The sequence below is a fragment of the Molothrus aeneus genome, chromosome 31 (genome assembly GCF_037042795.1).
Source record: "Molothrus aeneus isolate 106 chromosome 31, BPBGC_Maene_1.0, whole genome shotgun sequence".
In the NCBI taxonomy this organism is placed as follows: Eukaryota; Metazoa; Chordata; class Aves; order Passeriformes; family Icteridae; genus Molothrus; species Molothrus aeneus.
This window is the reverse complement of record NC_089676.1, coordinates 803,681-825,365: the sequence shown is the minus strand read 5'-3', so window position 1 is coordinate 825,365 and position 21,685 is coordinate 803,681. Positions and strand designations below refer to the sequence as shown.

At 53.8% G+C, this 21,685-nt stretch overlaps 2 protein-coding genes across 4 annotated transcripts in view; one reads left to right on the top strand and one right to left on the bottom strand.

The window, feature by feature from the left end:
* Window positions 1-375: 375 nt before the first annotated feature.
* Window positions 376-6,318, top strand: HAPLN2 (hyaluronan and proteoglycan link protein 2). Its single transcript, XM_066567928.1, has 6 exons — window positions 376-692; window positions 879-992; window positions 1,727-2,077; window positions 3,328-3,444; window positions 4,097-4,282; window positions 5,786-6,318. Exons 2-6 carry the CDS (start codon window positions 905-907, stop codon window positions 6,067-6,069), a joined length of 1,026 nt encoding a protein of 341 aa, XP_066424025.1. The 5' UTR covers window positions 376-692; window positions 879-904; the 3' UTR covers window positions 6,070-6,318.
* A 3,927-nt stretch (window positions 6,319-10,245) lies between these two features.
* Window positions 10,246-21,685, bottom strand: part of BCAN (brevican) — a 34,310-nt gene continuing 22,870 nt past the window's right edge. For all 3 annotated transcript variants that reach the window (XM_066567900.1, XM_066567897.1, XM_066567899.1), the window contains 6 exons: window positions 21,089-21,196; window positions 19,919-20,077; window positions 17,463-17,545; window positions 14,820-14,964; window positions 12,718-12,900; window positions 10,246-10,757 (listed from right to left, as the gene is read on the bottom strand). In XM_066567900.1, coding sequence (XP_066423997.1) covers window positions 10,732-10,757; window positions 12,718-12,900; window positions 14,820-14,964; window positions 17,463-17,545; window positions 19,919-20,077; window positions 21,089-21,196 — 704 coding nt within the window. In that variant the 3' untranslated portion in view covers window positions 10,246-10,731. The remainder of the gene's footprint in view (window positions 10,758-12,717; window positions 12,901-14,819; window positions 14,965-17,462; window positions 17,546-19,918; window positions 20,078-21,088; window positions 21,197-21,685) is intronic.

Here is a 21,685-nt window from a genome sequence, read left to right as displayed (position 1 = left end):
AGAGAGGAGGAAGATCCCAAGGGAACATCATCCCTCCATTAGGGACAGGGAGAGGGGAATAAAATTGACCATTTCCCTGCTGTCTGTGGGCTCAGAGAGCTCCTTCCCAGCACAAGGGGGGGCTTTGCCAGCCCAAGAGGCTCCTGGAGCTCGATGCAGAACTGAAGTCGTTCTCCCTGAATTCTGAGTCGTTTTCCCTGAATTCCCAAAGCTGTGCCCTGCAGATAAAGGGATGTTTGTTACCCGGGCACACTGTGTTTTGCCGAGCAGAACAATAAAGAGAAAGACACTCACAATGGGAAATTGTGCTTCCTCCTCCCCGTGCGCTCCTCGGGGAGGTGTTGGAGAGGGGACAAAATAAAAGAGAAGAAAGCAGGAAGAGACGGTGACAGGGCAGGCAGAGAGGGCACCATGGGAGCGGGCATCAAGGGCCAGGGGGGTGCCAGGGCACTGCCCGCCCCAGCACGGTGACAGGGGAGGGCTGGCTGGGAGCACCTGCTCGCCACCTCCCGTGCTGTCCCCGTGCTGTCCCCGTGCTGTCCCCGTGCTGTCCCCGTGTCACCTCTTCCTCCGTGGGACCCCCAGCCCCACCATGGGGTGTTTGTGACAGAGGAGGGAAGCAGCAGGAGCTGCTCATGGGCACGGGGCGTTGGATGGGCACGGCAGCTCCCCCAAGGACCTGGCTGGGCACGGTAAGAGAGCGGGGCAGCGCCAGCAAGGAGGGTTGGCACGGGCAGTGGGGTCGGGGTCCTGCAAGCCATGTCCTCCCTGCACAGTAAATGTCACAGAGCCCCCCCAGAGCAGGGTGACACCCTCCAGGCCCCCCCAAAACCGGGGGGTGTCCCCCTGCATGTCCCTGAGCCCTGCTCTCCCCCCAGGCTCCGTCCTGCCCCCAGCTCTGAGGATGCACAGGCTGCTCCTGCTCGGCTGCCTCTGGCTCCTGGCAGCACCCCCAGGGTCCAGCATCTTCCAGAGGCCAACAGGGACCCCAGGTAGGGAGCAGGGCCTGGGGGGAAGGATGTGGGGCCCCTGTAGGGAGCAGGGTTGGGGGGAAGGATGTGGAGCCCTATATGTATAAATATATATACATATATATATATATATATATATATATATATATATGGATGTGGGGCCCCTATAGGGAGTAGGGTTGGGGGGAAGGATGTGGAACCCCATATGTATAAATATATATACATATGTATATGGATGTGGAGCCCTGTAGGGTGCAGGGAGTGGGGGGCAGGATGTGGGGCCCTATATATATTTATATATATGGATGTGAAGCCCTAGATATGTGTATATATATGAATATGGAGCTCTGTATGGAGCAGGGCCTGGGGGGAGGACTGGGCACTGCTGTTTGGACTCAGTGCTGGAGAGGGGAGGTGATTTTGGGTGGGTTCAGACTGGGCAGGAGCTGAGCTGTGCGTCCTGAAGGTGCAGGAGAGAAGAGGAGGGGCCAGGATGGATGATAGAAACCATGACACTGGTGAGAGGTGAGGGTGGATGGAGAGGGGCCAGGATGGATGATAGAAACCATCAGACAGTGGTGAGGGTGGATGCAGAGGGGCCAGGATGGATGATAGAAACCATCAGACACTGGTGAGGGTTGAGGGTGGATGCAGAGGGGCCAGGATGGATGACAGAAACCATCAGACCCTGGTGAGGGTTGAGGCTGCTCAGGGGGTGTCAGAGGGGTGGTGCTGAGGCTGCCTGGGGGCTGCAGCCCCCCTGCACCTGCAGTACCTGCTGGAGCCCCTGCACCCCACGGTGCACACGCAGCGCGGTGCCACGGCCACCCTGCCCTGCGTGCTGCGCGCCCTGCCCCGCAACTACCGCGTCAAGTGGAGCAAGGTGGAGCCGGCCAACTACGGCGAGAGCATCATCATCATCACCAACGGGCTGTTCCACAAGAACTACGGGCCCCTGAGCCCGCGGGTGCGCCTGCGGCACAGCCACCGCTACGACGCCTCGCTCACCATCAGCAACGTGGCGCTGGAGGACGAGGGGCGCTACCGCTGCCAGCTGGTCAACGGGCTGGAGGATGAGAGCATCTCCCTCACACTGCACCTCGAGGGTGAGCTTGGGGTACAGCCCTGGGGGATGAGGGCATCTCACTCATGCTGCATCTGGAGGGTGAGATTGGAATCACCCCTGGGGGATGAGGGCATCTCGCTCACACTGCACCTCGAGGGTGAGATTGGGGTACAGTCCTGAGGGATGAGAGCATCTCGCTCGTGCTGCACCTCGAGGGTGATCACCCCTGAGGGATGAGGGCATCTCACTCACACTGCACCTCGAGGGTGAGTTTGGAATGATCCCTGAGGGATGAGGGCATCTCGCTCACACTGCACCTCAAGGGTGAGATTGGAATGATCCCTGGGAGATGAGGGCATCTTGCTCACACTGCACCTTGAGAGTGAGCTTGGAGTCATCCTTAGAGGATGAGAGTATCTCACTCACACTGCACCTAGAAGGTGAGATTGGAATCATCCCTGGGAGATGAAGGCTGCTAATGCTGCCAGCTGGTCAATGGGCTGGAGGATGAGAGCATCTCACTCACACTGCACCTTGAGGGTGAGTTTGGAATCACCCCTGGAGGATGAGAGCATCTCGTTCACACTGCACCTGGAGGGTGAGCTTGGGGTGCATTATAAAGGTCTGGGGTTTCAGGTTCTGTCCGTAGGTGTCTGGATAGTGAAGTCCAGCCAAGCACAACCTGTCCAGGTGCCCCAGGCAGGCTCCCAGCTGCAGGCAATCTTAGCAAGCAGCTCAGCTCTTAGGTGAGATCAGCTCTTGGGTGAATTCAGCTCGTTGGTGATTTCAGCTCTTTGCTTGCTAATTGCCTCAACACATGCAGGAGAGAGAGGACGAGAGCTGTGTGAGGTTCCACAGATGTGTCTCTACTGGCAGCCTCTGTGAAGGGTCACAGTGACAGCTCTTCTGGGCAGAGGCAGGGGTTTATAGAGGGTATGTGGGTTTTGGGAAACAATAGTCCAATGGTAAGGGTCAAGGTGAAAATGACCTATGGTCTTACAGAGAGATAACGAGGGTCCGAGGTGGAAGAGGGGTCTCTTGGTCCAGTTATCATGACTAGGCATTTCTTCTTATCAACTGACAGCCAGGGAGGCCTTGCAGGCCCTGTGGCTACTACAGTACATCCCTGGGGGACGTGGCAGGAGGGGGACACTCAGCTGGAATGGAGCCTGTGGCTCTGTGCCTCCACCGCCATTCCCCAGCCTTAAATTCAGCACTGAGTCCCCCTGGGTGTTGAGTCAAAGCCTCCTTGGGCACAGCAATGCCCTCACCCCGTCTCTGTCCCTCCAGGTGTTGTCTTCCCTTACCAGCCCAGCAACGGGCGCTACAAATTCAACTACCACGAAGCCAAGCGAGCCTGCGAGCAGCAGGACTCCCGCCTCGCCACCTACCAGCAGCTCTACAAAGGTGAAGCATTAAAAAATCAACCTCCTTTTCAGCCCAAACCCATGCCTGTCTGGGGATGGGGAGGGGGGGAAACACCAGTGTTATGAATATGGACGAGGCCAAACTTTCTGGAGAAAAACCTCTGGAGAAAGAGGTTCTTGTTTATTAAAATAGCTGCAAGGCATGGAGTACCTAAGATAAGCCCAAGCAGCCACACAGTGAGCCAAAACCAGAACAGTGCGCTAACCCCAAGTGCACCGGATTCTCCCCAGAAAACGAGTTTCCAAAAAGAAGAACCTCAACCTAACTGAATTTCCCCCCATTTATAGTCCCCTTTGAGTCCAGGTTGGTCCATTTTGGATCCACATGGTGATTGCTCCATTTCCAGGCTTCTCATTGGTCCTTAATGCTGTTCATTCTGGACCAATCGTTTCTGCAGGGCTTCGAATGATTGGTCAGATCTTCCATCCAATCCCTCTTCAACCTCACCTTGCCCCGCCAGACCGCCCTTCCACCAAACCCTGGACCCTTCTCCTAGAACATTCTAATAACCACTCCCACTCTTAACAATATACAATTAATATAACATAATTAATACAATATAATTCATCTATACCCTAATTTAACATAATTTACGTATAACACCAAGACTGAGCTGCCTCTCTCCCCACAGCCTGGACAGAGGGACTGGACTGGTGCAATGCTGGCTGGATCCTGGATGGGACCGTGCACTACCCCATCATCAACTCGCGGGAGCCGTGCGGCGGCCGCCTCCTCCTGCCCGGGGTGCGCACCTACGGCGCCAGGGACAAGCAGAAGGACAGATTCGATGCCTTCTGCTTCACCTCTGCCCTCCAAGGTAGTTCTGCATTCCCCTGTGATTCTCACAGCGCCCCCGAGCCCTGCTGCCCACCCGGGTCTGCAGCAGGTTGTTTCTTGTATTTGTGGGGTTCCCAGACGAGTGAAGGAGTGATGAATCTGGCTCCGTGTTCTCAGGAGGCTAATTTATTATTTTATGATCTATATTATATCAAAGAATGATGTACTAAACTATACTAAAATATACAGAAAGGATACAGACAGAAAGATAAAAGATTCTAACAAAAAACTTGTGACTCTTTCCAGAGCCTTGACACAGCTTGGTTATTGAGTAAAAAACAATTCACATGAAACCAATGAAACAATCACCTGTTGGTAAACAATGTCCAAACCACATTCCAAAGCAGCAAAACACAGGAGAAGCAAATTAGATAATATTGTTTTCATTTTTTCCCCTGAGGCTTCTCAGCTTCCCAGGAGAAAAATCCTGGGCAAAGAGATTTTTCAGAAAATGTGACAGTGACAGTTGTTTGCAGGAAGGCTGCTCACCTGTGGTGTCCCCCCTCCATCCCCATGCCAGGTCTACTTCATCTGGGGCCACCTGAACTTCAAGGCCGCGTGTGAACTTTCATTCACATGAAACCAATGAAACAATCACCTGTTGGTAAACAATGTCCAAACCACATTCCAAAGCAGCAAAACACAGGAGAAGCAAATGAGATTATATTGTTTTCATTTTTCCCTGAGGCTTCTCAGCTTCCCAGGAGAAAAATCCTGGGCAAGGGGATTTTTCAGAAAATATGACGGTGACAGCTGTTTGCAGGAAGGGTGCTCACCTGCTGTGTCCTCTCTTATATTGGAATATTCCCAATCTAGCCAGACAGGACATGCCTGAGCTTGTCTGGCCCTTGCTGCTGAACCAAATAGTGGCAACTGCAGTGTTTCACCCCAGAGACACTTTTGGCTGGCTGGGTGTGTGGTGTTTCACCCCACAGACACTTTTGGCTGGCTGGATGTTGCAGCTGGGTGCTTGGAGGCAAGTCCAGGCCTGCAGGAGCTCTGGTGGTGCTGGGATGGAGCTTCCCCCCATAACAGGGGCTGCTCCTCAGGTTTCCCTCTGCCAGAGAAGCTTTGAGGCGGTGGTGAAGGAAAGGAGTCGGTTCTGATGGAGGGTTTGGATCCAGAGCTTTATTCTGGCCCTCAGGCCTCTGAATGCAGCACCAGCTCCAACAGAACTCCCTGAGCCCGTGGCTGCTGCTCCTTTGAACCCCGGGGAGAGGGGAGGGAAGGGGTAGGGAGGCACCAACCAGGTACAGGAGGGGAGGGACAAGGGACAAAGGACACCTGGATGGCCCAATGCCCCCCAGGGGTAGAGGGCATCCTTTGAATCTGCCAATCACTCGATGCCTTCTGGAATGCCAGGATTGACAGACAGTGCTGGGAGGGGACGGAGAGGTGACTGACACACCTGGGAGGGAATTATCAGGGGAGGGACCTGAGGTAAACCCTGAAATCACAACGCAACACCATCTCCATCCACCAGGCCAAGTCTACTTCATCCGGGGCCACCTGAACTTCAAGGAGGCGGCGCAGGCGTGTCGCAACCAGGGGGCTGCCCTGGCCAAAGTGGGCCAGCTCTACTCAGCCTGGAAGTTCTCGCAGCTGGATCGCTGTGACGGGGGCTGGCTGGCGGACGGCAGCGTGCGCTACCCCATCACCACGCCCCGGCAGCGCTGCGGAGGGCTGCCCGAGCCCGGCGTGCGCAGCTTCGGCTTCCCCAGCAAGGAGATGAGGACCTACGGCTCCTACTGCTTCGTGGGCAAGTGAGGACGTGAGGCTGAGCAGCTGGGACACCGCTGGTGTGGTGCGGTTTGAGGACAAAGAGAACAGCGGTGGCGTGGTGGTGTTTGAGGACACGCGGGACAGCCCTGGTGTGGTGGTGTTTGAGGGTCCCCAGGATGAGGGAAGACATGAGAACACCTCGACCCCATGTTTCAGAAGGCTGATTTGTTATTTTATGATATGTATTATATTAAAGGAAAATTAAATACTAAACGAAACTAAAGAAAGAAAGGAGGACTTATGGCTCCAACTGCTTTGTGGGCAGGTGAAGACATGGGGCCGACCAACTGGGTGTGGTGGGGTTTGAGGACACACAGGACAGCGCTGGTGTGGTGGTGTTTGAGGGTCCCCAGGATGAGGGAAGACATGAGAACACCTCGACTCCATGTTTCAGAAGGCTGATTTATTATTCTATTATGTATATTATATTAAAATTATATACTAAAACTATGCTAAAGAAAGAGAAAGGAGGACTTACGGCTCCAACTGCTTCATGGGCAAGTGAGGACACGGGGCTGAGCACAGGAACAACGCTGGTGTGGTGGGGTTTGGGGACACAGGGGACAGCACTGCTGTGGTGGTGTTTGAGGGTCCCCAGGATGAGGGAAGACATGAGAACACCATGTTTCAGAAGGCTGATTTATTATTTTATATGTATTATATTAAAGGAAAATTAAATACTAAAATGAAACTAAAGAAAGAAAGGAGGACCTATGGCTCCAACTGCTTCGTGGGCAAGTGAGGACACGGGGCTGAGCACAGGGGACAGTGCTGGTGTGGTGGGGTTTGGGGACACAGGATGAAGGAAGAGATGAGAACACCATGGTCAATCCTGGTGAATCCTTGGTCAATCCTTGGTCAATCCTTGGTGAATCCCTGGTGAATCCTTGGTGAATCCTTGGTGAATCCTTGGTGAATCCCTGGTGCATCCTGGAGAATCCCTGGTGAATCCCTGGTGAATCCTTGGTGAATCCTTGGTGAATCCCTGGTGAATCCTTGGTGAATCCTGGTGAATCCTTGGTGAATCCTTGGTGAATCCTTGGTAAATCCTTGGTGAATCCTTGGTGAATCCTTGGTGAATCCCTGGTGAATCCCTGGTGCATCCTGGTGAATCCTTGGTGAATCCTGGTGAATCCTTGGTGAATCCTTGGTGAATCCTTGGTAAATCCTTGGTGAATCCTTGGTGAATCCTTGGTGAATCCCTGGTGAATCCCTGGTGCATCCTGGTGAATCCTTGGTGAATCCTGGTGAAACCTTGGTCAATCCCTGGTCAATCCCTGGTGAATCCTTGGTGAATCCCTGGTGAATCCCTGGTGCATCCTGGAGAATCCTTGGTGAATCCCTGGTCAATCCTGGAGAATCCCTGGTGAATCCCTGGTGAATCCTTGGTGAATCCTTGGTGCATCTTGGTGAATCCCTGGTGAATCCCTGGTGAATCCTTGGTGAATCCTGGTGAATCCCTGGTGAATCCTTGGTGAATCCTGGTGAATCCCTGGTGAATCCTTGGTGAATCCTGGTGAATCCTTGGTCAATCCCTGGTCAATCCCTGGTCAATCCTTGGTGAATCCCTGGTCAATCCTTGGTCAATCCCTGGTGAATCCCTGGTCAATCCCTGGTCAATCCCTGGTGAATCCTTGGTCAATCCCTGGTCAATCCTTGGTGAATCCTGGTGAATCCCTGGTAAATTCCTGGTGAACCCTGGTCAATCCCTGATGAATTCCTAGTGGATTCTTGGTGAATCCTGGTCAATCCCTGGTCAATCCTGCTCAATCCCTGCTCAATCCCTGGTGAATCCCTGCTCAATCCCTGCTCAATCCCTGCTCAGTCCTGGTCAATCCCTGCTCAATCCCTGGCCCAGCCTCTCTCCCCCAGCCACGAGGGCTCTGCCTGGTGCCTGGTGGTTCTGGGCTCAGGCTGGGCACTAATGAGTGTCACTAATTACACGTTGCCTTCTCAATTAATAAAGCAGCAGCAAAACTCAGTGGCAAAGGCACGCAGGGGGCTTGCCTGGCTCCTTCCCTGGCACCTTCTGGCCTCTCCAGAAGGGGAATTTGAGAGGGACTTTCCATCCCCAGCCTCTCCAGGGGTTATCTGTGCTCTGGCCGCTTCACTCCAGGGTTTTATGGCTGTTGCTGCCCAACACAGCCCAGGAGAGCCATAAAAAGCTGTGGATCAGCACAGGGCAGGGGGATAACAGCACGGGGAGGTGCCCTGGCACCAGTGCTGTGCTCTCCCAGTGCCACCTCTTTGCTGGGAGCAGTGTCCCCTCCCAAGCCCTGAGTGGTACCCAGTGCTGCTGGGATATGGGCACATTTTGGGGTGGTGTCCCCATTTCTGTGGCTCCTGGGGGTGTCTCTGGGATTTGGGGGCACTTTGGGGTGGTGCCTCCCTGTTTTTGTGGCTCCTGGGGCGTCTCTGTGCCCAGCTCTGCTGGGATGTGGGGGCACTTTGGGTGCTGTCTCCATTTCTGTGGCTCCTGGGGGTGTCTCTGGGATGTGGGGGCACTTTGGGGTGGTTTTTTCCCTGGTTTTGTGGCTCCTGGAGTCTCTCGGGGCTGTGGGGGCACTTTGGGTGGTTTCTCCCTCTGTCTGAGGCTCCTGGGGATATCTCTGTGCCCAGCTCTGCTGGGATGTGGGCACATTTTGGGGTGGTGTCCCCATTTCTGAGGCTCCTGGGGTGTCTCTGGGCTGTGGGGGCACTTTGGGGTGGTGTCTCCCTGTTTTTGTGGCTCCTGGCGTCTTTTGGGATTTGGGGGCATTTTGGGTGCTCTCTCCATTTCTGAGGCTCCTGGGGTGTCTCTGTGCCCAGCTGTGGCACTTTGGGTGGTGTCTGTGGCTTCTGGGGCTGTCTCTGGGATTTGGGCACATTGTGGGATGGTTTCTCCCTGCTTCTGAGGCTCCTGGGGTGTCTCTTTGATTTGGGCACATTTTGGGGTGGTTTCTCCCTGTTTTTGTGGCTCCTGGGGGTGTCTCTGGGATTTGGGGGCACTTTGGGGTGGTTTCTCCCTGTTTTTGTGGCTCCTGGGGTGTCTCTGGGACTTGGGCACATTTTGGGGTGGTTTCTCCCTGTTTTGTTAGTTCCTGGGGGTGTCTCTGGGATTTGGGCACATTGTGGGATGGTTTCTCCCTGTTTCTGAGGCTCCTGGGGTGTCTCTGGGATTTGGGCACATTTTGGGATGGTTTCTCCCTGTTTCTGAGGCTCCTGGGGTGTCTCTTTGATTTGGGCACATTTTGGGGTGGTTTCTCCCTGTTTCTGTGGCTCCTGGGGTGTCTCTGGGATTTGGGCACATTTTGGGGTGGTTTCTCCCTGTTTCTGTGGCTCCTGGGGTGTCTCTGGGATTTGGGTACATTTTGGGGTGGTGTCTCCCTGTTTTGTTGGTTCCTGGGGGTGTCTCTGGGATTTGGGCACATTTTGGGGTGGTTTATTCCTGTTTCTGTGGCTCCTGGGGGTGTCTCTGGGATTTGGGGGCACTTTGGGGTGGTTTCTCCCTGTTTCTGTGGCTCCTGGGGTGTCTCTGGGATTTGGGCACATTTTGGGGTGGTTTCTCCCTGTTTTGTTAGTTCCTGGGGGTGTCTCTGGGATTTGGGCACATTGTGGGATGGTTTCTCCCTGTTTCTGAGGCTCCTGGGGTGTCTCTGGGATTTGGGCACATTTTGGGATGCTTTATTCCTGTTTCTGAGGCTCCTGGGGTGTCTCTTTGATTTGGGCACATTTTGGGGTGGTTTCTCCCTGTTTCTGTGGCTCCTGGGGTGTCTCTGGGATTTGGGCACATTTTGGGGTGGTGTCTCCCTGTTTTGTTGGTTCCTGGGGGTGTCTCTGGGATTTGGGCACATTTTGGGGTGGTTTATTCCTGTTTCTTTGGCTCCTGGGGGTGACTCTGGGATTTGGGCACATTTTGGGATGGTTTCTCCCTGTTTTGTTAGTTCCTGGGGGTGTCTCTTTGATTTGGGCACATGTTGGGGTGGTTTCTCCCTGTTTCTGTGGCTCCTGGGGTGTCTCTGGGATTTGGGCACATTTTGGGATGGTTTATTCCTGTTTCTGTGGCTCCTGGGGTGTCTCTGTGCCCAGGCTCCCCCCTGCTGCTGCCCTCCATGCTTTGTGGCTGTGCAGTGCCACCCACCCCGGTGCCAGCCCCCCCCAAATAACCAGCTCACCACTCTGTGCCATCTGTTTACTGGTTTTAATACCCACAGAAGCACGGGGAGGGGGTTTGGGCAGCAGGTACCCACTCCAAGGCTGCTGCAGCAGCTTCTGCCTCTCCAGGGAGGTGCAGAATCCCCCCCAGGCCCCTCTGGGTGGGCGCTGGGCCGCAGCAGAGCTTGGATGTCCCCAGCAGGATGGGAGAGTGATGCTGGCACGTTCCTGCCATCCCCTGCCCGTGGTGTCCCCTGGGTTTCAGCTCTGCTGTGACTCTGGGGACACAACTCCTGCCGTGCTGCATTTTGGGGGCACCGTCAGCTCCTTTCAAGGGGCTCTTTTAATTTTATTTTTTTTTTTTAGCATTTCTTTGTACAGATATAAAACAAACAAAGGGGGGGCGGACACCCAACAGCGAGGGCTCACTCCACACTCCGAGGTCCCAGTGCCGTCCCCATCCACACCAGTCCGGGCACTGGGGAGGTGCTGGCTGCCAGCCCGGGCACTCCCTCACTTGTTGGGAGGCTGAACCACACCTGAGGGGACACAAGAAGGGCCGGGTGAAGGGAAAGCACCGCGGGGTGTCGGAACTCAGCGCATCCCTCCGGGTGTCCAAGGGCCCCGCCAGGGGGCTCAGAGACCCTGGCACGCAGCCCAGAGCACCTGGGGATTTGATTCTGATCCCTGGAGCGAGTTACCAGCTTTGTATGAGGAGCTGAAAGTCACACAGGTTTGAATGGTGTAATAACAAAATGATCACAGGGTGAAAATGGAGATTTTAGGGGTTTTGGTATGGGGGTTATGGGGACAAGATGGAGGAATCTGGATGTGTCCAGCCTTTCTTCTTCTTCTTCTTCTTGGTTTCCATTTTCTGCTGTGATGGTGGCACTTTGGGATTGGTTTAGAATAGAAGATCACTGTCTAACATAGGTGATGGTATTGGGAATTAAGTGTAAATATATTATATTTAGAGTAGAAGTGCACTGTCTAACATAGGTGATGAGTATTGGGAATTAAGTGTAAATATGTTATATTTAGAATAGAAGATCACTGTCTAACATGGGTGATGGGCATTGGGAATTAAGTGTAAATATGTAATATTTAGAATAGATCACTGTCTAACATAGGTGATAGGTATTGGGAATTAAGTGTAAATATGTAATATTTAGAATAGATCACTGTCTAACATAGGTGATAGGTATTGGGAATTCAGTGTAAATATGTTATATTTAGAATAGATCACTGTCTAACACAGGTGATGGTATTGGGAATTAAGTGTAAATATGTTATATTTAGAATAGAAGATCACTGTCTAACACAGGTGATGGTATTGGGAATTAAGTGTAAATATGTTATATTTAGAATAGAAGATCACTGTCTAACACAGGTGATGGTATTGGGAATTAAGTGTAAATATGTTATATTTAGAATAGAAGATCACTGTCTAACATAGGTGATGGTATTGGGAATTAAGTGTAAATATGTTTTATTTACAATATATCACTGTCTAACACAGGTGATGATATTGGGAATTCAGTGTAAATATGTTATATTTAGAATAGATCACTGTCTAACATAGGTGATGGGTATTGGGAATTCAGTGTAAATATGTTATATTACGAATAGAAATAGAAGATCACTGTCTAACATAGGTGATGGGTATTGGGAATTAAGTGTAAGTATGTTAAATGTAGTTTGCTGTATAAAAGGACAACACAGTGCCTGCGGCTGCCCTGCTGAGCAGACTGTGGGAATCCACAACATCAGAGGGTTTTGGGAAAGCTGCAAAAGGCAGGCCCCAGAGACAGCAGAACTGTGATTGGAGCTAAAGCAGCAGCCATGAGATTGGTCAGCAGGAAAATTATTTAAACTGTAGAAAAACAAAGACAAATAGAACAATGATCTGTGTATTAACGCTTGTCTGAACAGCTCTCTAAGCTGCAGAAAGTTTATCTAGCGAGATATTAGGAAGGTTAAAGCTTAATAATGGAGCTCTGTGCGTTGTGTTTTAAGGCTTTGAAGCAGGTATTGTATTTGAAATAAACAAGCATTGTTTTAACCAAAGGTATTTGTGCTTATGGTGATTGGATAGAACTGCTGTCAATGTGCTTTTGCTTTGTGTGATTGGTCAAAAAACTCTTAAAGTGAGTTGCAACATTAAGTTTTTTGGCCTGCTGCCTGGATTGTGGCTGATGGCATCTTCCCATTGTCATAACCATGGAATGAGACCGATGCTGGAAAATCAAACAGCTCAAGGCCCGTTCCACAGCAGCCCCGTCTCATTGGCATCTGTAAATAACTGCCCTTGCCGGCATCACAGACCCCAGCTGGGCAGAAAAAAACCAACTTTATCGATAAGAATTAATAAACAACCTCAAGACCGAAAAGCGAGGAGTCCAGACTCGTTCTTCAGTTCCTCTCCTGCGCATCTCAGGGCAGCAATCACCAACAGCAACCCGCGATCGGGGGTGCTCAGAGGGGGGGTCCAGCACTCACCAGGCCGGCAGGACAGCTGGGGGGGCTCCCAGGTGCCATCCTCGCGGCAGCGGATGATGGGCGAGCGCCGCGGGGCGAGCCCGGGCCGGCAGCGGTAGCGGGCGGTGGAGCCGATCTCGTAGCGCTGCTTGGCTCTGCCGAAGGCTCGGGCGTTGGTGAGGGCGGGGGGGGGCCCGCACTGCACTGCAAGGAGGGGAGGGGTCGTTGTAATAAAGCCCCCCCAGCCCGGAGCACAAACGAGGGTAAAGCCCCCCCAGCCCGGAGCACAAACGGGGGTAAAGCCCCCCCAGCCCGGAGCACAAACGGGGATAAAGCCCCCCGAGCTTGGAGCACAAACGGGGGTAAAGCCCCCCCAGCTTGGAGCACAAACGGGAATAAAGCCCCCCCCAGCCCGGAACCCAAACGGGGGATAAAGCCCCCCCCAGCTTGGAGCACAAAGGAGGGTAAAGCCCCCCCAGCCCAGAACCCAAACGGGGATAAAGCCCCCCCAGCTTGGAACTGAAACGGGGGTAAAGCCTCCCCAGCTTGGAGCACAAACGGGGATAAAGCCCCCCCAGCTTGGAACACAAACGGGGGTAAAGCCCCCCCAGCCCCGAGCCCCAACAAGGACATTGCAGTAAAGCCTCCCCAGCCTGGAAAGCCCAAACAGAATCACAGAATCACAGAATTTCTAGGTTGGAAGAGACCTTCAAGATCATCGAGTCCAAGCCATGTTCTAACACCTCAAACTAGATCATGGCACCAAGTGCCACATCCAGTCTTTTTTTAAACACATCGAGGGATGGTGACTCCGCCACCTCCCTGGGGAGATGATTCCAGTATTTGACCACTCTTTCTGTGAAAAACTTCCTCCTTAATTCCAGCCTGTATCTCCCTTGGCACGGCTTGAGACTGTGTCCTCTTGTTCTGTCTGTTGCTGCCCCGAGACCGACCCCCAGGTAAACAGGGGTAAAGCCCCCCCAGCTTGGAGCCCAAATGGGGGTAAAGCCCCCCCAGCCTGGAGCCCAACAGGGGTAAAGCCCCCCCAGGCCAGAGCCCAAATGGGGACATTGCAGTAAAGCCCCCCCAGCCCAGAAAGTCCAACAAGGGGTAAACCCCCCCCTCCAGCCTGGAGCAAAACGGGGATAAAGCCCCCCCAGCCAAGAAAGCCCAAACAGGGGCATTGTAATAAAGCCCCTCCATCCCAGAACCCAAAAAGGGGGAATTGCAGTAAAGCCCCCCCCAGCCTGGAAACCCAAACAGGGGCATTGCATTTCCCAGCCCAGAAAGCCCAAACAGGGCTAAAAGCCCCCCCAGCCCCGAGCCCAAAAGGGGGTAAAGCCCCTCAAGCTCCAAAATCCCAAACAGGGGCATTGCAGTAAAGCTCCTCAAGCCCAGAACCCAAATGGGGACATTGCAGTAAAGCCCCCCCCAGCCCCAAAAGCCCAAATGGGGCCATTGCAGGAAAGCCCCCCCCAGCTCAGAGCGAGCCCCAGAAAGCCCAAACAGGTCCCAGGCCCTCATTTCCCCCCTGTGGAGGCGGTGGTGAAGCCCCTCCTCGGGATAGGGGGTGAGGCAGAGTGGAAATTTTCCAGAAATCCGTTTTGATTTAGGTAAAATGAACATCTTTGAGTTCGGTCCGCAGCTTGCAAAAGTTGCTTAGTCTGACTGCCTGTTCTCCTAAAAATCTATGCTCTAAGGAATTTCTTCAGCTGAAGGACAGAGATTAAAGGGGAGGGCAGACAGACAGAGAGACAGAAACTGCTGGGAGAGCAGATCAACCTGACCCAAGAGTTCTTTCTGATAAAGAAGAATTAGCGGCAAATGTCACGCAAAATCAGTGGAATGAATACATATGAACCTATTGTGAAACTGAGAAACAATGAAATTATGGCCAATCGTGAAATTGCACATATATGGATTTGAGAGGGAGCTTAAAAAGGATTTGGAGCTCCCAGAGGCACTCATGTCATTTTAGGAGGAACCACCCCCACGCGCGTCCAGCGCTGCAATGAACATCCAACTTTCACAAATTTACAACTTCCGCAAATTTACAACTTTACAATTTCACAAAAATTGTGCCGTTTGTTTGCTCCCACAAGCCACGGTTGAGCCCAGCTTACCCAGCCCCATCTTGCAGGTGTAGGACAGGTGGTAGTTGCAGGGCACGTCGCTCCATTGCCCACCATCGTGCCACACGATGACCACGCAGTTCTCCCCGGAGAGGAAGTAGCTGTCGGGCTGCCCAGGGTGCCAGTTCTCGTAGAGCTGCGGGCACAGGGGGCACAGGGGGTGCAGGGGGCATCCAGCACTGGCAGCATCCTGGCAGTGCCACCCCCATGGGGAAGGAGGTGCCACCTCCGTGGCAAACCCCAGGTGTGGCTCCCTGGGGTTGTTCTGGTGTTGGATGGAAGTGGAAATAGGATGGGGGTGGAGAGGGTTACTGGGGTTAAGAGTATTGTGAAAAATGCATTTTATGATTGGCTTTTCGCAGGTATTTTATGGTTGGCTTTTCACAGATATTAAAATGAATATTAGACGTGTTGTGTTAGAAAGTGATGCTGTATTCATTCTCTTAAGTACTGCGTTAAATAGAGTTTTAGGTTATAAAAAATGTTAAAATAGAAGCGATGCTATGTAAGATACTTTTTTTAAAGGAAGGGCTCGCAGCGAGATAGCATCCACAGGACACCTCAATCTTTCAGAGAAAGAGAATTTATTGCTCCATTATCAGGAGAAACGAACTTCTTCCCACCTCGAAGGTGCTGTTAGGATTCAGAGGAAGAAGTTGGTGATGACCAGACAGAATCCTGTGTTTGAATGGAATTTATGCATCATGTATGAAGTGTATGAATATGCAACAGGCTGTTGTTTATAAGGGTTAATCCTTTGTTAATGGGGGTCCTTTTTCAGGCTGGTGCTGCCCAGAAAAAGGCACCCAGACATCTGTAACTCTTTGTCTCTATTGTCTCATATTGTCCTAATTCAAATTGTCCAAATTATTATTACTCTAATTGTATTACTATTTTTTATAACCATTTTATTACTATTAAACTTTTAAAATTTTAAAAACAAGCGATTGGCGTTTTTCACAGTATGAATGTGTTTAGGACTGGTGAGAGGTCCATGACTTTCACCTGGACTTGCACCAAGATGAGTGGCTCCTAAGACTGTGGGAATGCACAAAATCAGAGGGTTTTGGGAAAGCTGCAAAAGGCAGGCCCCAGATACAGTAGAACTGATTAAAGCTAAGCAGCAACCATGAGATAGGTCAGCAAAAAAATTATTTAAACTGCAGAAAAACAAAGACAAATAGAACAATGATCTGTGTATTAACGCTTGTCTAAAATAACTCCCTAAGCTACAAAAAAGTTTATCTAGCAAGATATTAGGAAGGTTAAAGCTTAATAATGGAACTGTGTGCATTGTGTTTTAAGGCTTACAAGCAGGTATTGTATTTGAAATAAGCAAACATTGTTTTAACCAAAGGTACGTGTGCTTATAGTGATTGGATAGAACTGCTGTCAATGTGCTTTTGCTTTGTGTAATTAGTTAAAAAACTTATAAAAAAGAACTTATAAAGTTCAAAACTTATAAAGTGGGCTGTAACATTGAGTTCTTAGTCTGCTGCCTGGGATGTAAGCTGCTGGCACCTTCCCATTGTCATAACTATGGAATGAGGCTGATGCTGGAAAATCAAACAGCTCAAGGCCCGTTCCACAGCAGCCCCGTCCCGTTTGTGATTTGTACACAGCCCCCTGCCAGCATCATAAAACCATTGGGTTACTGTTATCCTTTGAAAGTAAGGAGGCTGAGGTTTTATACCCAGATACCAGAGTTAGCAGCTCTCACTGCTTTTACCTCAGCAGGTAAGAAGGGTTTAACTTCTATTTTTAGAGTCACGGTCTCATGTTTTGGTTGAAACTATACTTGCATAGGGGGATAGTGGAGATCAGTTCAGGTTTGAGGATTAGGAGGGGATTTTATGTGGGGCTATGAGAAAATGTTCTCGTGTGGAGGAGTTTTGGACTGATGTGATGTGGGATGGGAGCGTGCCTGGTTGTGATGGTGCTCGCAGGGGTCTGAGGATGAGGAAGAGATGAGGATCTGCCTCCATGCTTCAGAAGGCTTGATTTATTATTTTATGATATATATTGCATTAAAACTATACTAAAAGAATAGAAGAAAGGATTTCTTCAAAAGGCTGGCTAAGAATAGAAAAAGAATGATAACAAAGGCTTTGTCTCGGACTCTCTGTCTGAGCCAGCTGGGCTGTGATTGGCCATTAATTAGAAACAACTAACATGGACTAATCAAAGATCCACCTGTTGCATTCCACAGCAGCAGATAATCAATGTTTACATGTTGTTCCTGAGGCCTCTCAGCTTCTCAGGAGGAACAATCCTAAGGAAAGGATTTTCCATAAAAGATGTCTGCGACACCTCGTTGTGTCATTATGAGCACCATAGGGTGTGTGAGGCAATAAGGTGGATTGCAGCTCCTGTTAGGACAATTGTGAAGGTGGATCAGTTGAAAAATGTGATTACAAGAGTTAGTTCTGCTGTGAGGTTTGTTCTTGGAGGGAGGGCCGTGTTTGTTAGCTTAGCTAGGGGTCATCAGGCGGCTGGGGATGATGCTCAGCCAGGTGAGGCAGGCAGCTCCTGTTTGGGAGCCCCAAATCCCGGCCTGGGGGGGAGGATGAGGAGGTGCCAGGCTGGTGGTGCCCTCCCTGTGAGGGCACGCAGGGCTTGGCAGCCCCCACTTACCAAGGGGCTCCCGTCAGACCACTGGAAATCGCCCTCGATGGTGCGGTCGTTGAGGCCGATCCACTGGTACTCCCTGTACTGGTCTGGGGGACACGGGGCGTGGTGGGGACAGGGCCACAGCCCTGGTGTCAGGAGGGGGCTGAAGGGCTGCTGAGGGACACGAGGCATGGTGGGGACAGGGACAGGGACACAGCCCTGGGTTCCAGGAGGGGGCTGAAGGGCTGCTGAGGGACACGGGGCGTGGTGGGGACAGGGACACAGCCCTGGGTTCCAGGAGGGGGCTGAAAGGCTGCTGAGGGACACGGGGCTTGGTGGGGACAGGGACAGGGACAGGGCCACAGCCCTGGTGTCAGGAGGGGGCTGAAGGGCTGCTGAGGGACACGGGGCATGGTGGGGACAGGGACAGGGCCACAGCCCTGGTGTCAGGAGGGGGCTGAAGGGCTGCGCTCAGGGGGATTGGGGACCTGGCAGTGTCCCTCGCTCTGCAGCAGGAAGGTGCTGGGAGGTTTGGGGTCACCCGAAAGGGACATCGGGGATCCCCTTCGCCCCTCAACCCCGGAGAGGCGGGACAGGGCCGGCCGGGAGAGGGCGGCAGAGCCCGGCACCCGCCTGTCCCGCCTGTCCCCTCCTGTCCACGCCTGTCCCTGCAGGTCCCCACCTTGTCCCACCGGTCCCTACCTTGCCTTACCAGTTTCCACCCGTCCCTGCAGGTCCCCGCTTGTCCCCACCTTGCCTTGCCAGTCCCTGCCTGGCCCTGCCGGTTCTCACCTGTCCCCACCTCTCCCTGCAGGTCCTTACCTGGCTAGGCCAGTCCCCACCTGTCCCTCCTGGTCCCCACCTGTCCCTCCTGGTCCCCACCTTGCCCTGCAGGTCCCTACCTGGCTATACCAGTCCCCACCTGTCCCTGCCTGGCCCTGCCAGTTCTCACCTGGCCCTGCAGGTCCCCACCTGTTCCCCCTGGTCCCCACGTGTCCCTGCAGGTCCCTACCTGTCCCTGTAGGTCCCCACCTCTCCTTACAGGTCCCTACCTTGCCCTGCCGGTCTCCACCTGTCCTCACCTCTCCCTGCAGGTCCCTACCTGGCTCTGCCACTTCCCACCTGGCCCTGCCTGGCGCTGCCAGTCCCCACCTGTCCCCCCTGGTCCTCACCTGTCCCTGCAGGTCCCCACCTGTCCCTGTGAGTCCCCATCTTGTCCTGCCAGTCCCCACCTGTCTGCACCAGTCCCCACCTGGCTCTACCAGTCCCTTTCCAGGTCCAACCAGGCCCTGCCTGTCCCTTTGTGTCCCTGTGAGGTCTCTCCTGCCCCTTCCCCCTCCACGCTCAGCTCCTGCAGGCTCTTTGCTCTCTGTCCCGTTCCCATAGCGCCTCTCCCCTGCTCTGCCTTCCCCCATCCCTCCAAGGCTGATTTCAGGCAGGTCATGGCTGTGCCTTCAACTTTACACCCAATTTTCAAATTTACCCACCCCTCTGCTGCTCTGCCCACCCATCACTGGACTGTGGGATTTTGTTGGAAAAGGGACGAGATCATCGAGTCCAGCCACATCCCACAGCCAGGGGCACCTCTGTCCCCAAGTGCCACATCCACAGCTCTCCTAAATCCCTTCAGCCATGGGCGCTCCCCTGGGCAGCATCTCCATGGAGGGATTTTCCCAATATCCAGCCTAACCCTCCCCTGGTGCAACTTCTCCTGCTCCTGTTCCTTTTTCCCTGCGAGCAGAGCCCGACCCCAAGTGACTCCACCCTGTAAAAAGGGAGAAGGGGCCCCCTGAGCCTCCTTTTCTCCAGGCTGAGCCCCCCTAAGCTCTCTCAGGTGCTCCAGAGCCCCTTCCTCAGCTCTGTTCCCTTCTCTGGACACTCTCCAGAGCCTGACCCCAAGCCCCCACCCTCCTTTCAGGGAGCTGTAAAAGGGGAGAAGGTCCCCCCTGAGCCCCCCTCACCTCCCTCAGGAGCCCCAGAGCCCCTTCCCCACTCTGTTCCCTTCTCTGGGCACATTCCAGAGCCCAGCCCCCAGGTGACTCCACCTTGTAAAAAGGGAGAAGGTCCCCCCTGAGCCTCCTTTTCTCCAGGCTGAGCCCCTCCCCATCCCTCAGGTGCTCCAGAGCCCCTTCCCCACTCTGTCCCCATCCCTGGACACTCTCCAGAACCCGACCCCCAGGTGACTCCACCCTGTAAGAAGGGGGAAGGTGCCCCCCGAGCCTCCTCTCCCTCACCCTGAGCTCTCTCAGGTGCTCCAGAGCCCCTTCCCCACTCTGCTCCCATCCCTGCACACACTCCAAGGACTGAACCTGTCTGCTCCCACATCTCTGCCTGTACCATCCATGTTCTGGCCTCTCTGTCTGTCTGTCCGTCTGTGTGTCCATCCAGCCCTGCAGGGCTGGGCTCCACCTCCTGTCAATCCCCAGCCCAGCCCTGCAGGGCTCAGCAGCAGGGAGGGAGGGGACAGCAGTGTCACCTACCATTGATGAAGTCCTGCTCCTCGGGGGTCAGGATGGTGGCCAGGTGCCCCCCGTGGTGCCTGCACTGGCTCTCTGCGTCCTCCCAGCTCCTCCGGGTGGAGAAGTGACGGTAGCAGGAGCCCTGGAAGCTGTCCCAGCCTGGGCTGCAGCTCCTCAGGGCTGAGGCAGCCAGGGGAGAGAGGGGAGGGTGAGCACGGAGCCCACCTCAGCCCAAACTCCTCATGGCCCCTCGGTTGTGCCCCCTGGGCTGCAGCAGGAGCTGGGCAGCGTGGCCAGGGTGGCACCAGGGCACTCACAAGGCCAGGGTGGCACCCAGGGCACTCACAAGGCCAGGGTGGCACCCAGGGCACTCACATGGCCAGGGTGGCACCAGGGCACTCACAAGGCCAGGGTGGCACCAGGCCACTCACAAGGCCAGGGTGGCACCAGGGCACTCACATGGCCAGGGTGGCACCAGGGCACTCACAAGGCCAGGGTGGCACCAGGGCACTCACATGGCCAGGGTGGCACCAGGGCACTCACAAGGCCAGGGTGGCACCAGGGCACTCACATGGCCAGGGTGGCACCCAGGGCACTCACAAGGCCAGGGTGGCACTCACAAGGCCAGGGTGGCACCCAGGGCACTCACAAGGCCAGGGTGGCACCAGGGCACTCACAAGGCCAGGGTGGCACTCTCAAGGCCAGGATGGCACTCACATGGCCAGGGTGGCACCAGGGCACTCACAAGGCCAGGGTGGCACTCTCAAGGCCAGGGTGGCACTCTCAAGGCCAGGGTGGCACTCACAAGGCCAGGGTGGCACCAGGGCACTCACAAGGCCAGGGTGGCACTCTCAAGGCCAGGGTGGCACTCACAAGGCCAGGGTGGCACTCTCAAGGCCAGGGTGGCACCAGGGCACTCACAAGGCCAGGGTGGCACTCACAAGGCCAGGGTGGCACTCTCAAGGCCAGGGTGGCACTCTCAAGGCCAGGGTGGCACCAGGGCACTCTCAAGGCCAGGGTGGCACTCTCAAGGCCAGGGTGGCACTCTCAAGGCCAGGGTGGCACTCTCAAGGCCAGGGTGGCACAGGGCACTCACAAGGCCAGGGTGGCACTCACAAGGCCAGGGTGGCACTCTCAAGGCCAGGGTGGCACAGGGCACTCTCAAGGCCAGGGTGGCACCAGGGCACTCACGTCTCTCACAGCTGCTGCCCCCGTAGCCGGGCAGGCACAGGCAGGTGAGTTGGGCGCCGTCCTCCACGCAGGTGCCTCCGTTCAGGCAGGGGTTGGGGACACAGCCACCTGCAAGGGACAGCAGCCGTGCTCACCACAGGGCCCGGGCACCTCCTCGGTGCCCAGCACTGCCCAGCACTGCCACGGCCTCCTGGGCATCTCAGCTCAGAGAGTTTCTCCCAGGCTGAGCCTGGGAACCGGAGAGGAAAGGACTCAAACAATTCTTATCTCTCTCTTTCTGTCAGCATTGTTTGTAGTTGTGGTTCTCCACTGTGTGTTATTCATGGTCACCAATAGTGTGAGATGTTTCTAATTCCAGACCAATTAAATATTTCTCTTTTTGAGCTCACCAATAGTGTGAGATGTTTCTAATTTGAACCAATTAGATTCTTCTCATTTTGGGGTCACCAATAATGTGAGATGTTTCTACTTTGAACCAGTCAGATATTTCTGATTTTGAGTTCACCAATAGTGTGAGATGTTTCTAATTCCAGACCAATTAAATATTTCTCATTTTGAGCTCACCAATAGTGTGAGATGTTTCTAATTTGAACCAAT

Coding starts and splice junctions, on each gene's coding strand:
- HAPLN2 (XM_066567928.1), top strand. CDS start 905: ATGCACAGGCTGCTCCTGCTCGGCTGCCTCTGGCTCCTGGCAGCACCC. Junction 3,445..4,096: donor CTACCAGCAGCTCTACAAAG/GTGAAGCATTAA, acceptor CTCTCCCCACAG/CCTGGACAGAGGGACTGGAC. Junction 4,283..5,785: donor CTTCACCTCTGCCCTCCAAG/GTAGTTCTGCAT, acceptor TCCATCCACCAG/GCCAAGTCTACTTCATCCGG.